At 38.5% G+C, this 18,851-nt stretch overlaps 1 protein-coding gene and 2 long non-coding RNA genes across 4 annotated transcripts in view; 1 reads left to right on the top strand and 2 right to left on the bottom strand.

The window, feature by feature from the left end:
* Positions 1–3,747, bottom strand: part of LOC149075509 (26S proteasome regulatory subunit 6B) — a 37,905-nt gene extending 34,158 nt beyond the window's left edge. The window contains exon 1 of the mRNA XM_089242874.1: positions 3,623–3,747. Coding sequence (XP_089099000.1) covers positions 3,623–3,655 — 33 coding nt within the window. The 5' untranslated portion in view covers positions 3,656–3,747. The remainder of the gene's footprint in view (positions 1–3,622) is intronic.
* A 6,725-nt stretch (positions 3,748–10,472) lies between these two features.
* LOC149075508 (uncharacterized) lies at positions 10,473–17,288 on the top strand. 2 transcript variants are annotated; one of them, XR_016194006.1, is made up of 3 exons: positions 10,473–14,376; positions 15,708–16,025; positions 16,643–17,288. It is a non-coding gene; the product is annotated as an uncharacterized LOC149075508 (long non-coding RNA). The 2 variants fall into 2 exon arrangements; XR_016194005.1 differs by lacking the exon at positions 10,473–14,376 and having other exon boundaries at positions 14,498–16,025.
* Positions 17,289–17,351: 63 nt separating this feature from the next.
* LOC149075507 (uncharacterized) lies at positions 17,352–18,846 on the bottom strand. Its single transcript, XR_016194004.1, has 2 exons — positions 18,322–18,846; positions 17,352–17,556 (listed from the first exon to the last, which is right to left on the bottom strand). It is a non-coding gene; the product is annotated as an uncharacterized LOC149075507 (long non-coding RNA).
* Positions 18,847–18,851: the final 5 nt, after the last annotated feature.

The following is an 18,851-nucleotide window of genomic DNA, read 5'->3' as shown; positions in this document are numbered from 1 at the left end:
ACCGATGCGCCTATTGGTTGAATTTTTTAACTTTTATAAAAGATCTTTTACAAAACTTTATAGTATAATCCCGGCCTCAAGTACGGATTACACTATAAAAAATTTATAATTCTTTTAAAAAGCAACTAATAAATTTATCGGTTGCACTTGCAATTTATTAGTTGCTCTTTTCAAGTTTTATAAAATAACTTTCATAAACCTTTTAGAGTGAAATCCCATCCTTAGATTAGTCACTTCTGAAATATAAAATTTCATTTTTTTAAGTTTACAGACTAAATATTGAGTAAAATATACTTGTAGGTATCGAGGGAACCACCAAAAATATTCAAGCGCTAAGGTATTCAAACGTCTTAATCCGGCCCTGAGTGAACACCGTACGCGTGGATAACGTTGTTTATGAAAAGTATTTTTTTTAAAGTTTAAAAAAATTAACAGATTAAAAATTTAAAAACATAACAAATATTTAAAATAATATTTCAAATATTTTTATATTCTTTAAATAATTTTAAAAATTTAAAAAGAAAAAAATTAAAATTTTTAAATTAAATTTAAAAGTTATTAAAGTACGTAGTCAATTAAATATTCGTAATGAACAGAACGGCTTATAGTTTTGGTCCCGTCAGTGGCCGTTGTTGGCAGGTTTTATTATATAAAATTGTGAAATATGGACAAAAGGCAGTTAAAGTTTCTATATCTCAATCTCAGAAGGAAACGAAGGGATACACGTATGTAGGTACATTATATTAATGAGCAGGGACCATCATATGGTGTTTTTAAGGGTATTTATGGCAAATAATTAAAAAAATTCCGTGAAAAATCACCTTCAAAAAGTAGCCAAAGATGCGGACGAATTCGCTCCGCATCCTGAATCGTCCTATCGTCTGAATAGCTCCGAATAAACCTATTGTCAAAACTTCTATGTGCGGATGCGGAGCCCGCACTTAGGTTTTGACACATGCGGACGACGTCCGGACCCGCATGAACATTTCCTAGGTGCGGAGATTTTTCGGCTCGTCTGAAAGGCGCAGTATATTCCAATTGTTAAAACTTCTTCCGGACCCGCATCCGCTCCGTGTGAAAGGGCCCTAATGAGCAGTTTGATTAATGAGCAATTAGCATAATGAGCAAAAATTTTAAACAAATTTTGACTAGGTTAACAAGCGATGATTCGCATTACGAGCAAAATTTCTGCGTTGTTTATTTTCACGTTATCACAACTGAGCTGATGGTTTTTTGCTTTTGCCCATACACATGTTATGGAAAATTGTGAATAATATTCTTCCCCCTAAATTCTTTGGTAAGCGTGCAGAAAATTAACACACGTGCGAGTGTGAATATTTAAGATACAAACTAGACATAGAATTGTAGCCATGTGCACGCACGCTTGAAGTTTTTTTTTTTTTTCAATTCTGCTTGGAGAAAACTGTGGGCTGATTTGCATTATTGAACATGACTTTGAGGGGCTAGCTCATGAAGAGGAGCCACTACTTGTCGAAGAGATTGTGTGCTTGCAGAAGACCATGGACTGGAGGTGCATGAGGATGGCATTCAAGAACTAGTGGTGAAAAATGTCTAAAAGTTAGTGGTAGATGGATCTCTTTTGCATGCACCAGCAAGAATTTATGTATGGTATCTCATCTGAGAAGGATAGAAGTCCCTCTGTCACATAAATTAAGATTAGAGAGATGTGTAGAATGTGGGTGCAAAACTGTAGAAAAGAACAACTCAAATAAAGTTGTAGCAGTGTGCTAGCTATGAATCTGTTCAACGAACATTGCAATTTCTTATTTTCCAGAAATCCTAAAAATGAGGCAAAAGCAAGTGCCATTAGATCAGGCTCTTTTTAAAAGTCATGCAAAACGAAAAAGTTTGCTAAAAACAGTGAGTCTGTAAATCGTTCTAACGACAGTGTTTTCCTCTTTCTCATGGTTTAGAGCAGCGGTTCTCAACCTTTTTGACTCGCGGAGCCCTTTTGTGACATATAATTTTTATGGAGGAGCCCCGTAGACTTATTTTTTACTTATTCAGCAAAAAATTATCTGATTTATTCTTATTATTCTAAAGTAATTATAATTATTTTTTTCAAATTACTGTTTTTTTTTTTATTTTCCTCAAGCAGCCGCGGAGCCCCTGGGGGGGGGGCACAAGAAGCCCCGAGGGCTCCGCTGAGCACTGGTTGAGAACTGCTGGTTTAGAGTATGTTAATAGTCAATAATGTTTAATGTTTATAAACATTATTGTATTCTACGTTTATTTATGGCGTTATTTATATTATGTATATTTTATTGCATTATATATTATTATTGTGTTTAATTATTGATTGAATGTTGTTTTTATTAGTCATTTGTATGTGAATGAATAATTTTGGAACAAAATTATGAGTTCTCCCATTATTTTCTATGGAGAAGTTTGATTTCAATAACGAGCTATTCAGATAACGATCACATCCACGGAACGAATTATGCTCGTTAACTGTAGTTCCACTGTATCATATTATTATTGTTGTGTTGTACTATTGAATGAATGCCATTTTTACGTGAATAAACAATTGTGAAACAACTCATCAGTTTCTCAAAGCCATAGCGAGGGAGGGGGCTTAGGAGTCTGATCTCTTCGAAATGTCAGAAAATGACAAAAAAATACAAAAAGGTAGCCAAATCTATTGTTCTATCACTTCGGTACATCCCCCAAACAAAATTTCTGGCAACAGGCCTGGAGTTTCTATTTTTTATGGGGGAAGTTGATACAAATAGTGAGCGATTTGCATAACAAACATGTAGGCAGAACGAATTAAACTCATTAACCTAAGGTCCATTGTATTATTATAAATTACTGGATTTTTTTTTTTGCACTGTTAATTTTTAAACTACTTTTATTGTGCCAAGGCCTAGCAACTTCAACCCTAGGGCATTAATTTTTCCACTGAATTTTAATTTTGCATCTTCATGATTTCTTTTCCCTGATTTTGTAGCACCAGTGTACCTATACCGTCCATTCAATTCTGTCGATGCACGTGTGGATTATTTTGATTACATGTGTGTATGACCTGAGGGTTATTCCAATTTCTAACATGGATTATTTCTGTGCCGTACAGGAAGATGTGGGGAAAAAAGCAGGTGAATGGTAAAAAAACGTATTTCCTTACATCATAAGCTGGGTTGCGAGATCTTGGTACTACCTTAGGATAATTAAACTCATAAGGATAATTAAACTGTTTTCACCTTGAATGGTACCAAACACACCAAATGTCCGCAATACTGTGGACATTCAAAAAATCCCAGCCAAGGGGTAGGGGGCCCCACCCGCTACAGGATGTGGGAGGCGGGCATGGTTCATGTACCCCCTGTATATTTGGGCCCCTATGGCCAGACTCACTGCCCCCAAGCCTTGTCACTCTTTTTGAACCCAGAGACATATATAACAGGAATTCAAGGTCTATTCGAACCCGGAGTTTATGACTTTGTTACTATTATTAAGATGATTGTGGTAATTGCGTGAACGTAATGATGCATAAACAGAATATTGGGGAATCATTAGGAAACGCGACAAAATCTAAATGAAGCCCATTCTAAATTAAAACGCTACACGAGCTCGACATTGTGGCTGAATTAAAATGTCTCACTTTCTCGGGTATAATGACTCCAATTTCTTCCATTTTCTCCTTGAACTTCAAGCCTTTTCTTTAATAAAAAGTAAAATTACAAGGATGACAAACAAATATCTCAGCGACTTTGATCAAGCGTTTGGGCTGTTGCAGCTACTGTGGACTTCACATCTCCACGCAAAGCAGATGACAGAGAATCAATGCAGTGACATCTATGTACAAACTTAATAAGTGTGTGAGCGATGACGAAAATGTCTGATATGGTGATTTTTATACCTTTCATATTTCAAGGAGCCAATGAAATGCGCCATACAGGGATTCTTGACCTAAAATTTCTAATAACAATTTTAGAATTGCATTCTTCCGTTATTTCTTATGTTTTAATTTTGAAAGCCAGTGTTCTAGCGAAAAATGTATTAAAGACAAAATATATATCTTTAGCTAAATGTAGAAAGGGAACTCGGATTTTTTGTTTACAATATAAATTTATCATCAAATAAAGTAAGCTTTGCTCTGCGACTCAAAGACGCCGCTAATTTTTTGGTTAGGGGTCATTCAAATATTACGTCGGCGTCGATGGCGGTTTCCGATTTGCTGACTTTTTATGACAAATGGGAAGGGGGTTTGGATGATGCTTACACACGTCATCAACAACCCTATTTGGCGATATGAAATATTCCTAATGGCATCTTATTCGGTGCGCCAAAAACGGAAAAAACCTTATAGTTATTGGGCTCCTGAACAAACATTCTCCCTATTGATATCTCCACTATAGAGCCACTTTAGTGAAATGTTTCACGGATCCTTCAAGTGCTCTGGAAATGTGTCCGGGCCACTTGAGTGATTCGTAATTTATGCCACGGATCAGGCAGGGATCACTTAAGTAATCTGGTAATGTTCCGTGGGTAACTGGAGTGATGTGTAGAACCACACTGGGGGCCGCTTAAGTGTCTGAAACTGTGCCACGTCACTCAAGGGTTCTCTAAATGTGCCACGGACCGTTTAAGTGTTCTGGAACTGTGTCGCGGGTTACTTAAGTGATCTTTGAGTGATCTGAAAATGTGGGCCACTTCAATGCTCTGGAATTGTGCCACGGGTCGGTCATTTAAGCGATTTAAATTGCTTAAATGACCCGTGATGACCGTAAATGAACTAAGCGGCACATTTAAAATTATAAATGTGCAGCTTAGTTCATTTTTACAAAATTAGGTTTGCGGTGGCGGGCCACATTTGGTCTGCGGGTTAAGGGTGGCGTCGGAGCCGGGGGTGCTCGAGCACCCACACTCTCTTGTAGAACGTGGCAGAGCACCCACAGAATTGATTCAGGAATAAAAACCTTCAATATAGATTTCTGATTTTTTTCCCCATAAATATCGAACACGAAGAAAAAACAAAATTAAAGGACAAACTGCCTGTTTTTCCTCTCTATGAGTCTTGAATCTTGCTGGAGTCCCCGCTGCCATTGTCACGAGTGCACCTTACACACACACTCTCGCTTTCTCATAGAGAAACCACACATCATACATACATACATGGGATGCAACACGTGTGCTCTCCTTTCCCTCACCAGGTATTTCTAAGACGCACTTGAGCACCGAATAAGTACGTATTACATAACACCATCACAACTCTACAGACAGACATTGTGCCTCTGGGCCAATGAAAACCCCTTACAGAAATCAGGCGATTGCCTTTGACCAATAGCAGAGCCACCAACTTGTTTGGGAACACACGAGGCTTTTGCCAGAGAGAGGTATTGCTGGAGGTTGGACGACCAACATGTCGCGCTTGAAGAGTCGTGAATTTACTCTCTCTCTCTCCTCCTCCTAACCCCGGGTCGTGATCCCTCAATGTAGGGGATGCAAGAAACCTTGCCCCGAGGTGACGGTGAGTGATTCAAACTATATATAAAATTATTGCGTGTTTAATTTGGTGGAGTGAGAGTGTCCATGTTGAATGTAAATTGTAACGAGTTTAGTGTAATTCACCGTGCCGAAGTATTTTCAATGAATGAATAAAATTAAATTGTAATTCGCTAATTGAAAAGGTTAAAATTATTTTCGCAATATCCTGTTCATAAATTGTCAAGTAATAAATAATATGGAAATGGTGTATCGATATACCAACATAGAGTGGTGCGACTTAAAAGTTCCGCAACATAGTGGTGCCGTCGACCAGCGAACCTGTGGTATATTAGTGTGCACTCTTAAATATTGTCAGGATTAACTTGGCGTAACTATACTGAACTGTCGTAATTATTATTTTTTAATCGTTGTAACGTATTTGTGCTAGCGTATTTTTCCATAGTTCAAATTAAAAAAAAAAATCTAATTGTGTTCTACCATTTGTTAAAATATTTCCTTTTATTGAGTGTGTGATTTGTCATATTTTGAACGTATAATTTGTTTCTCTCTCATGTTGAATTCCGATTATTGTCGACGATCTGATTTCGAGTACATATTATGTTGATTGCGTGTGTAACAATGCTGGATAGCCATTTTCATGATTTCATGTGAAAAAAAAGGTATTTTCCTTTGCGCACGTCGTCAAAAATTTTTTTTTTGCCTCTTGCACCGATCCCGTGAGCAATTATGGAAAAGGGAAATCCTTTAAGGTGTTTTTCTCGCTCGCACTGCCTTATGGGAAATCGTCTCTTGGAACTTGTGGGGGAAAGGAAAATTTGTTTTCTCTGATGGATCGTGGTCAGAGCCTTCTTTATGTCATGTGTTTGTTTGTCAACATAGCTGCGATGCCTGCCTCGTTGCCGATGACATGTCACAACATGCTCACACTCGAAATACTTTCCGGTTTTCCTTCATGACGCTAAAGAGTTAATCATGAATGCTCATCGTAACTGTTTCTTCATTGCTTTTACTTGAACTCGGTGCTATTCTGTCATCATTTTTCCTGAACTCTCATCTTTGTTCACTTATCTTCAGAACTTTACGTTGGATCCGCACTACGTCGAACTGTCACCTCTAGCAGGCATACTACTCGTCCGTCAGACCGCATTAGACTTTTGCTATGTTCCAATGTATATTCTTTTCTCAGTGCTATCTCTCATGATTTGATGTTTGTTAAGATCAATGATTTCCCGTGTGTCGACTCATCTGTGACAAATCAGTTTCTCCCTTGTATTGTCTTTGAGATTTATTGATGAATATTTTGAGAATTTATATTTGGCGTAAAAAAGTATAGATTCTGTCGTCACCATTATGGTTGGGTTACCGGGCCATTCTGATAATGGTGACTGATCCCGTTGATGTTTTGTATGTGTTATGGTACATCTGGAGACTGATAGGGGTGTTCGTTTATCATGAGGTTATTGTTCAGAATTAACAGTATTCAATGTCATTTCAGGTCAGCAAATCTAATTTTGTCGCTGCCATTGTTCCTTTTCTACCATAAGATATTGAATTCTGCATTTAATATTTATCTGTCATTGCATTTTTTCCCCCCTAACTCAACGTGGTTTTTTTAATTGCTTTTGAAATTACTTTTTTTTAAGCATTGAGGTTTCTTTTACGCATTTATGATGTATACGTTAAATTGTCTCTAACACTTTGATATATCATTTAAGTTGGTACAGGCACTCTCACTCACTCGTCATCTCCTACACCTTCCCTATGTTTATATATAATTAAGTATTGGTATGTGTGTGCACGTTCTTAATATATTTTTTTCTCCTAGTTTTTCTTTCCAGTGAATCCTCGTTCTTTCTCAACATTGAAGTTATATCATTGATGATATGTGTTTGTGCATACTGCTCCTTGTGAAGGTGACATTTTTTTTTGGGTTTTCATGTAAAAGTAGTTCTAGTGTTGATGTCATATTGTGAAGCTTATTTCTTTTAGGCTGGAAATTTAGATTCTTGGCGCCAGATGCTGACGTTTGTTATCATAGTTTTGATTTATTTTTTTGAAGTTGTTGATATATAGTTGTGAAGTTGAATTGTGATTCATTCTTTTGTAAAAAAATATAAGTGTCAATTTTTTTTTCCTGCAGCAGAGGATATGTACATAGATGGACATTTCTAATTGATTATATCTTCATTGGCAACTACGAAGCACAAGTTTGTCTTAAATTTTTGTTTGTATATTTTATTTGGCATAACACTGTTGATTGTGTATTACACACATGCTAACCAAGCAGCATTATTTGATCCATACAGTATCATACTTGACTTTGCTGGCACAAAAAATTTGTTTACACAACTTATGATACTATTGACATATATTTTGTTTTTCTTCCTGACATGTATTCTGATGCTCAGTTCTAACATGCATACATATACAAATACAACGCCACAACAGGCAAATTGCCCAACAAGGTGGCTGACTTAACATCATGGATCCCCGAGCCATTTTTGGAGGTCCCTACCTACTACTGCTACACCATACATGCAACCCCCCCCCCCCCGCGGAACCCCCCAACGAACCGGTACCTGCTGGAATGTGCGTGTACGTGTAGTGCAACCTGACGTAAAGTTTGTTTCTGTGTAATGCTTGCTATGTGTAGTGCTATCATCTGCCCCCAGTTTTTCTAACTATGAGTGAAGTGTTATGGTTGAATGATTTACCGTTGTAGGACTGTTGCTTTCTGTGGCGAGACTTTTTAACGGGGAGATCGGCTCGCATTTGCGCCTTGAAGTTGGGAACCACAGAAAACCAACTTCAGCCGACCACCACTGTGGGGTTCGAACCCGGATCCTCGCATCACGAGTCCGGCACTATAACCACTCGACCACCACACGCACATACACTTTTTTTTTTTTGTTGAACTCTGTTGTACACATTATGTTTACAGTGTTATGTTGTATGCGATTCACTCTCACCTTTTCTCTCGTGCCATATGTAATGGTCTCTCACCCATCTCATATTGAAAAATTTTACTTCGTAAAATTTTTCCCCCCTTCCCGTAGGTAATATGTCACGAGTGCATCTTACACACACACACTCTTCCCCCCCCCCCCCATCGAGAAACCACACATCATACATACATACATGGGATGCAACACGTGTGCTCTCCTTTCCCTCACCAGGTATTTCTAAGACGCACTTGAGCACCGAATAAGTACGTATTACATAACACCATCACAACTCTACAGACAGACATTGTGCCTCTGGGCCAATGAAAACCCCTTACAGAAATCAGGCGATTGCCTTTGACCAATAGCAGAGCCACCAACTTGTTTGGGAACACACGAGGCTTTTGCCAGAGAGAGGTATTGCTGGAGGTTGGACGACCAACATGTCGCGCTTGAAGAGTCGTGAATTTACTCTCTCTCTCTCCTCCTCCTAACCCCGGGTCGTGATCCCTCAATGTAGGGGATGCAAGAAACCTTGCCCCGAGGTGACGGTGAGTGATTCAAACTATATATAAAATTATTGCGTGTTTAATTTGGTGGAGTGAGAGTGTCCATGTTGAATGTAAATTGTAACGAGTTTAGTGTAATTCACCGTGCCGAAGTATTTTCAATGAATGAATAAAATTAAATTGTAATTCGCTAATTGAAAAGGTTAAAATTATTTTCGCAATGTCCTGTTCATAATGTCCTAGTAATATATAATATGTCGTGCTACGAAACTAGTTCGTTTACATCTCTGGCCGCATCCGGCGAACCTCTCCAACACCATCACAATTGATAGAGCCTTTAAGCGCTGATACAGCGAACATTTTACTGTAGTGTCCCCCCCCCGCTTTCTCACATTTCTGCCCCTTTTCCCTGTTTTGCCTAAAAGGGATGGAGGGTATCCAGATGCATATGTTTTGGTGTGGCGTCAGAACCCGGGGTTGCTGCTGCTTCTTGAGCACCCACAGTGTTTTGCAGTAAACAAAAACCTAACAAAAAATGAAAAATCTTTTTTTCTTCATTCTATAAATCTTGTTCTGTCCTGTTGCTCTACTTATCCAGTGGTTATTTCCACAGCTTCAGGCACCTACGATGGGTATTTTTGGAGCCCACACACGCTTTTTTTTAAGATTCTGTCCACGCAGGCAGGGGCGCAACTAGGGGGAAGCAGGCGGGTCTGGTGCGCTGAACCAGGAGGGGCGCCGAATTAATTCTTTAACTGCTTCCTCTTCATGCAAAGGGTGCAAAAATTCCCGCTTGTCCCGCGTGACAAAGTATCTAGTTGGGGCCCTGCACGCAGGCGTCCTTCCATTATCTCAGGGTAAAAGTATTTTACAATAAATGAAATTCTACATTGATGGGGTGATGCAGACACACATTTCACTCGAAGAAATGAATGCCTTCAAAGATTTATAAGGAAAATTTGTCTCCTTGTTTATGACTGATACCAGCAGACATTGGCGTATGCAAAGGGGGGGGGGGTTATTATATACCTTCCCCCTTTGAGCTAAGATTATAGTGTTATTTTGCAGGAAAAAACATAAACTCCCCTCCCCCCCCGAGAAAATTCAGCGTACACCTATGCCGGCAGATATGGGATAATTTGCTTACAAGTCTTGACAGTGGTACAATTGTGCGTGCATTTATTTCCTTAGACCAGCGGTTCTCAATCGGTGCTCCGCGAAGTCCTTGGGACTCCATGCGCACTTCGGGAAGGGCTCCGCAGTCACTCGAAGAAAATAAAACAAATCAGTAAATGATAAATAAATAAAAGAGACGAATCTACGGAGCTCCGTCATAGAAATTATATATTAAAAAGGGCTGCACGAGTAGATAAAGATATTTTGTTTTGCACATTGCAAATTAACTATAGAAGGGCACATGAAAAGTTTAGTCTGAGGCTCTGCTGCAGGAGAATATTTTCCGAAAAATCTTGCGGTACTAACCTTAAAAATTAGCATTTTAAGATGAAAGAATTTAATTAAAATATCATATATGGGTATTTTCTCTATATACCAATATGATATTTCAATTAAATTTTCTTAAATATTTTCAATTTTTATGAGTTATCTATTTCTGATCACATGGAGGCCCAGTCTTCATCCCTTTTTGTGCACTCTTCTGGAGCCATGGTTCCATTTGGAGCAACATTTTTGTTTGGAAATCAAACAGTGCCGAGTACAGCCACGGTTCCTACTTGAAAGGGGTGTGCCACGAGATCGGCCAAGACAGGGTGCCTCTGTATACAGTATTTCCAAGGTAGAATTGGCGGCTTGTAGTGGGAAATTTGGGGGAAGTGCCAAAACAAATTTTCATTCTTCGTAGGAGCCCTGTTAGCCCCCCCCCCCCATCAGTTGGGGGTATGATTTTTAGATCTTTGTTTAAAGGTAGCCCTGCGTTATTTCGGTTCTTCTGAAGGATTTCAGGAGGGTCAGTGATCTTGGATGAGGAAACGATTCACTTTTTATTCTTTTATTATATACCGAATATTATTCTCTAAAGGGTATGCATCTGTGACCATCACAAAGGGTCCGTGTGACAAAAGGAAGACCCCTTTCTTAAACCAATAGAAATCTCGTTGTTTTTTCATTTTCCATTTTGTTGAAGCAGACCAGACCTAAGCAGTTGCAAAAGATGCGTTACCACCTGGTCGCAAAATTTAGGGGGGGGGGCGCAATTTTCGTAAAGGAAATCCTTTTCTTCTGAAATGGGAAACATGATTTTTTTTCCCTCCTGAAACTTACATTTCGTGAGAGAAGAAACAGATTCCACTTTCAAACCCTGATAACATCAAAAAGTGCTCGTGGCTATTACAATTAGTGAAGAAATTCCAAAGAGCATATGCAAAGACGGGGGGTCTTTCAGTTTGACCGACATCCCTTTGGATGCCAGAAAGCGGAAGTAGCAGCGGATATATTTGTGTAGGGTAAATGGTACGTAGGTATGGGGGAGGTAACTCCAAGGAAGCAAAGAAGATTTTGAAACCATTGATATTCTTCTTTTTTTTTCCGAAGTTCTTTTATTTTCCCCAATGCTAAAAATGCTATTAAACGATCAGTGAAGTTTGCCTACAACCAGCTGCAGAAGCTTGTGAGAAGATATTTTTGGTTGTCCGATTTTGCCAATGGTCAATTCTTTATTGTGATTGGAATGGGGGGGGGGGGAGCCTTCAAACCTATTGAGAAAAGATTTTAGTGTATTTTATTTTAAAAGACGAAACCTTCGGAACGAAAAAAAAAAGATAAAAATCACCTCTTCCTCGCGTTGAAAAAATTCCTATGAAAATTCTTCAACGTGAGGAAGGAATTTCCTCGCGTTGAAGAACTAAAAAGCCTATGAGTTCTAGCTGCTTGAATGCCCTTGTAAAGGGTGGTTGCTGACCGGGCCCACGCTTGAGGGACCAGGGGCTCGACCATCTACTTGTCCCCGGTAACGATTTTATCGTTCACTCAGCGATTTCTCGTTATGAGCGATAAAAGGGAAGTTTTTGCGACCATATTCTTCGTGAACGATAAATGCGGATCGCTGGGAGGGACAATTGTGAACGAGAGCCGGGAACCTCTCGTTCAGCGGAAGGACAATTATTTCAGTAGGCTTAACAATGGCGATGGCGTCGACTTACGTGTTGTTAAATGATTATTACGATTCTCAAATGCCTGCACGTGCTCCGGTTTGAAATAGACCAGACCAGACCAGAATTAGAGTTTTTCCCCCATTCCCAGCTCCGTGTGTGCTGACTGTGGGATTACAAACGGGCCGTGAAGGGCCTATGAAGAACGAAAGAAATTGTAGTGTAGTTGTGCGTGTGTATGTAAAGTGGAAGAAAGAAGAGAAACAAACGTGACAAATATTGGGAGGAATGGTCCTGGTCGGTCACTGCTAAAAAACAAAATTAAGCCCAGGGATTTGGTCGTGTAAAATGCCGTCACAACTCTTCCATCTACGGAGAAAGAAATCTAGCATACATGGCAATGGGCAGTGGTCAAGTACACGCGAATGCAATTTTTATATGACAAGCTCCATTAAACATCATTCTACATTAAGCAGTCCATTGATATATTATACAAATAATTTTCATAAAAAACCCTCAAAAACCAGATCACAGAAGAAAGCAGGTCGCACAAATACACACCTCAAACTAGCTCAGTTCGCCAGTATGGAGAAATTTTTTTTTTTTTGATTTAAATGTGGTTAGATATGGTTAAATAGGTATAGGTGCCAAGTACAAGTTAAATAGGTGCCACAATCATAACAATCATATGCAATTATCAAAGGGTGAAAAACACAAAGGAGAAAGATAAATATTAAAAAATAAATAGATGCCAAATTGTCAGAATTATGTACATAGTATTTTTTTTTCTCTCTCTTTCTCCCATTGGAGATGAAAGATTTGTTGAGGCCTACGATAGGCCTTCCTCCTTGCCGAGATACGTGGAGTTGGGGCACGATGGTAGTCAACAATGTCACGTATATGCTGGTACTCCGAATCAGCCATGTTGTCAAATTGTGTTTTATTGAGTTCTTTGATATATGAAAAAATATGAGGAATACCAAGGTCTTTTTGTATATTTTCGTTTTTAACAAACCATGGAGCTCTTACAAATCTTCTGAAGATTCTATTTTGTCCACGTTGAAGGATTTTTATATTATTTTTGTTGGCATGTGCCCATGCTGGTGAGGCGTAAGTTAGCGTTGGCCAAAGAATTGACTTGAAGAGTAAGACTTTATTTTTCATGGTTAGCTTTGCTTGTGGGAAGGTAATTTTATTGAGTGCACCCATGATATTGTTAGTCTTGTTGCGTGCGTTTCTAATTTGGTGTGTGAATGATAAGGTTTTGTCTAGAATGCAGCCGAGATATTTAACCTTCGAGACTGGACAGAGTGTTGTGTTGTTAATGTGAATTCTTCTATTCTGGGGAGTGTTTCGGCAGTGTGTGAACCAAGCAAACTTACATTTTTCTTGATTTAAAACTATGTCTGAGTCGGTGCACCAGTCCGTGATGTCATCGATTGTTTCTTGTAAGTTATTGACCGCTTGTGTTGCACTTCTATTGCCACACAATACCACAGCATCATCAGCAAATAGGGCTATTATTCCATTGGAAGGTGCCGGGATATCATTAATGTAAATTGAAAAGAGCTGTGGGCCCAACACACTTCCCTGTGGAACCGATGCACGTACTATTTTTTTGACGAATCTTTTTCTCCGATTCTGACCTCAAATGTTCTCCCAACAAGATAGTTATAGAAAAAGATTATTATATAAGGTGGTAAGTTGCAGTTGATAAGTTTGACAAGTAGCGTTGGGTGATCGCACTTGTCAAATGCTTTGCAAATGTCTAAAAAGACTGCTGCAACGTAGTCTCTGTTGTTAAAATGACTCGTAATATATTCAGTTACTCTCATTAGCTGAGTAACGCAAGAGTGATTTTTTCTGAATCCGTGTTGTTCAGGTCTTACCAGATTGAGCTCGGTGCTAATTTTTTCGAAGCGCATTAGAACAATTCGCTCAAATACCTTGCTGATGTTTGATAAGAGGCTGATTGGCCTGTAAGAATTTGGCATCAATGGGTCTGTGCCTGTTTTGTGAATGGTTTTTACAACCGAGTGTTTCCAAGAAATGGAAAATAATTAGCAAAAAGTAATGCATTGAAAATGTTAGTGAGTGAAACAATAACTGTTGTGGGAAGATTCTTTAGTGCAGAGTTGGAGACATGATCAACACCTGAAGCTTTTTTGACGTTTAACTTCGACCGGTTTGAAATAGATACGTCATGGATGCGTTTAAGCTGTCGGATAAAGAATTCGTGAACCTTTTTAGGTTGAAGAAAAATGTTCGAGGAATTGTGCCGATGTTGGCCTGAACTCGATGTCTGGTCGGAACTCGAGACACCGGACACAGCTGACAGTTGAGAGAAAGGTAAGTAATAATTAACGTTTAAATTAAAAAAATTTTAATCAGAAATTATTCGTTGTAGTGGTGTTTCATTTTGAATGAATGTTTTTTTATTAATAATGGAAAACGAATCTAGTACTTAACGTAAGCCTATTTAGGCCTATACATTTTTTATGTTCACGATGTTTTCAAGTAATTTTGATATTCATTAAAAAACACTAGGCTTTCAAAATAAAAGTATTTTGAAAAACTCATGCACAAAATATGTAGTTCTGTGCAGTGCCGTCTTAACACGTGGGGCCCCTTCCGGGCACGACCCGATGTGCATAAGTGGCCTCGTAAGAGAGAGTTGGTGCTATGATTCTCGCGAGGAAAGCATAAAATTTATAAGTTACAGGCCCTTTCAGTTAATTAAGGGGGGTCCTAGAATATAACTTTGCCTGAGGCCCATGCATGGTACCCACAAGGGTGGGGCTGAAGGGGCCCGGGGACGATTTCTATCATTTTTCATTGTTTTACACTCTAAATTCACCTTTTCTGGAAAGAACCGGCAAAGATCCAAGCGTAGGGGTACTGCGGAATGGGGGCACATGGACCCATTGCGTTCTTGAGACAACCCCAGACCTGTGATTCCCAAATTTTGCAGGGCAGCTAAGAAATTAGGCAGGCGCCTAAATATTTTTTCCATTTGTCAAGCCTTGCCTGTGTATATATATATGTGTGTGTAAAATTAATAAGTACCCTAAACAAGTTTACAGTATTTTGTTTAGATCACCCTTTGTCCATCACAGTTGTTCCAATGAAATATTCACTTAATGGTTTACCTATTTTTGTTAGTACTGAAGCGATTGCACACTGCATGGATAATAATGCTATTCGCTTGTATGCCTCTCTCACTGAGGTCCAGAACTAGATGCTTGGTCACCCAGGGCAAGCGAGTATTTTGATGCCCCTTTGTAACGTTTTGAAGGAGAGGTATCAGAATGAAATTTGCACCCCCCTCGGGTCTAGTGCCCGATACCCATCTGCTCCCCCCCTCTAGTTGCGGCCCTGCTCTCACTTATGCATGTTTTTCCCTTGTACTTTTGCACTGGGGGGATGAGTGAGAGATACGGTATACAGTCTATATGCTCGTTATAATGACCATTCCATTACTAACTGATAGTTACACTATATGTCATTGTTTTTCATGTTTTGGGGGGGTGGTGATGGTTACATTTTCCGAGAGCGCGTTAGCATTTGTTTCTAACAGAAGTTTCTCGTAGCACTTTACCATAACATTAGTTTATTCAAATACAATAGTTTTACAATATATCTTGAACAACTACCTCATGTTTGATTTGACTTTTGCGCAGGTTCTATGTGCATGTCACTGGTGCCTACCGAAGAAGCCTGAGCCAAGACGTCAGTTTGGGGATGTACGAACAGTCTGTGAGTAACTCTATCCATACAGTTACTGAGGCCATCAATACGTTGATGCTACATAAGTATGTGAGATGTCCCAATATGTCGACCTGCAAGAGAGTTTTTGGGAGAAGCTCACATTCCTGGGAATTATCTGTGCCATAGACTGTATACACATTCCTGTTGTGGCACCATCAAAGTTTGACAAGAAGTATCCAGAGCCTTCCTACGTCAACGGGAAGCAGTTTCACTCCGTCAACGCACAATTGGTGAGAAATATAGTATTTCAACTTCTTGCCAATAATCATCCTTTATGATTTTGAATTTTGGGAAACGTCTGTGGAAAGTGGGGGGGGGGGGGAATTAATTTTTTAAAAGTGCCAGTTATATGGTTTTTGCATTTATACGACACCATTATTTGAGCCTGAACCCCTCCCTCCCAAATTTTCAATGAGTTTATACCTATGGGTGCCACATGGCATCACTATACCAAACATTAGACAGAAACAAGGTTCACAACACGGACACACACATTCAAACATGTATCAATTTGCTACAAGTTCCGCAGAGCAATATGGCTGAGGTGCATGTCTGGTTTAGTAGTCATTTATGATACGTTCCATGAAAACTGTCACTATGCAATGACATAAAATAAGAAAAGGTGTGATATCTTTATACAAACTATCAAACAGAATTTATTCTTGTAGTACTATACATGTATGTTGTCTGAACACTGTTCTCACCCTTTATGTGAAATTTTTTTTCCATTACTAAATTTCAGGATATTTGTAATGATTTCTGTCTGACACAATGTCAGGTTTTAATAATTCACATGCTTCTATGCAGTCTTTTTAACTATCATTACATAGTTTTTTTATTATTTCAGACAGAACTTCTGACTCTTAACATCGAGGCAATGTATGCTCAGCGGTAATGACTATTGCTAGTGAACTGTGTGGGGTTTTTTTTTTGGAGCGGTAAACACTGACTGCGGGTGTGTTTTTCCAACCTATATGTGTGAATGCAGTCAAAAATAAGGAGGGAAAGCATTATTGACCAGAAGGGCATGCACAAATGTTGCGTTTGTCTTCCAAGTTTTATCTTTGTGAATTTTTGATTGTGATGTTTTCAGTTTTTGAATGTAGTATTGCTTATAAAATGTTTTGTGTTTCTAGTGTTTTATGCTGCAATGTATTGTCCTGGCAGTTAAATTCTTGCCATACCTCAAATTTTGCAAGAAAATAAAATAAATGCACAATGAAACTAAATGTAACTGAGTTGACTCATTACTTAATCAAGGTGTGAGGAATTCATTGATTTTGGTTTATTAAAATATTTTTAGTGATCTTGATCCTTCCCTGTGTTTGTTCATTTTAACTTTCCAATCTGTTATTTCCTGATCTCTGTTAGCCAATGCATACATTTCATGAATTTTTAAATGGTTGAATTTAACTGTAAACAGGACCGTATTATCCTCCAGTCTCCTATGGGAGATTAAAAAGTGACCTATCTAAATGAAATACAGCAATACAAATTCAATCAATAAAAAGGAAAAATCACAATTTTAATTTTTCTTATATACTTCCATAAAATCTTTAAACATGTTACATAACTGTGATGAAAGATTGTTTATAGAAGTGGGTACTTCTTTGAAGGTTATTGCAGTTTCCTCCTGTGCCTGTATGAGCTCTTCTATAGCATCCTTTTTTTTTTTTTTTCTTCGTTGTGGCGTCCTGTTCAATGAAGCTGAGGCTGTTTCCTCTTGATGGGAAGGAACAGTAAGGGATACATCAACAGGACCTGAAATGTGTATTCAAGTGAAGGAGATTTAACAAATAATACCTCATAATCATATCCATTATGCATCAAACTTTCAGACAGTTATATGCAATAATGATACAACCCAATGCCATCATGTCACAACTGTATGTGTTATAAGTTTCTGAAAATGCAGGGCAGTCTCAAACCCGGTGGGGGGGCCTATGCATTAAGACGGCACTAACTGGAAGACCACAAAACTCAATTGGAAATGTGTGAAACATTTCTGTATGCCAGAGGTAATAGGTACAGTATCCCAAAAGTTAAATTTAATGAGATCACAATGTAAAGAAGCTCTTCGCTTGTGAGAAAATGTGACATTGGATGAAGTGAATTTCACATTTTTTTTTTCACAGTACTCTTGTAGTGAGTCCATGTCTACACAAAAAGAAATGTTGTGGTTTAAATAATCATCCTATGCATAACTGCCACATTAATTCAACCTTCAAAAACCAGATTCAAAAAGGCCTGTTTGGACCGCTGTTAATTTTTGTAACATTCTACCATTTTTTATATAAACCACATAAAAAAACAATTATATTAGATTTTTTTTCCTTTGAGAGATGTTGATAAAAAAAAAAAATTTAGTTTAAGCGATTAAATGCAATATTTCCTTATTTCATTTCTGTAATTTTTCTAACATCAGCAGGAAACAAAACTGTTGGTTTTATAAATGAAACATATTTAATAAATTAACTATATTTCATAAATTACAAGGTAAAATTCAACAAACTTGGAAGTACTCACCTTTTTCCAATCCTTCCCATCTTTGCTGGGACCATACGGAATGGCATTTAATTTTGTCGCCAGCCGTGACCATGTTGTATTTTTGTCGTGACTTGTGAGGTCAGAGGACAGCTTCCCCTCAATTAAAGCAAGGCGTTTCTCCAAAAAAATTATCATCACCTCATACTAAGCGGCGATAGTCTTGGAGCATCGCTTGGGTTGAGCACCATTCATTGCGATAGGGAAAAAAAACACACAGAAGGGACAGAATGTTTCTGTTGCCACCGGCAGGAAGAACAATTAAAATAAAAAACATAGTAGTTGTTGTATTTCCTTAACATAGCGCTGATTGCTCAGAAGATGAATTACTCTCGAACAAGCATTTTCGCGTACTTATCGTATCACGTGGTCTGAACGACAATCTTCAACGAGTGGAAAATGGTCGCTCAGAATTGTCGCTGAGAATTTTGTCCTTCAGCTTGTCTTTCAGAATTGTCCTTCAGCGAGGGACAGGTTGTTATGAACGACAAGTAGATGGTCGAGCCCCAGGA

Source organism: Pholcus phalangioides, unplaced genomic scaffold, assembly GCF_987345545.1.
Source record: "Pholcus phalangioides strain wild (caught in Gottingen) unplaced genomic scaffold, Ppha-v1.0 ptg000015l_1, whole genome shotgun sequence".
Lineage (NCBI taxonomy): Eukaryota > Metazoa > Arthropoda > Arachnida > Araneae > Pholcidae > Pholcus > Pholcus phalangioides.
Note: the sequence above shows the minus strand (reverse complement) of the source record. Positions and strands in the feature narration are given on the sequence as shown.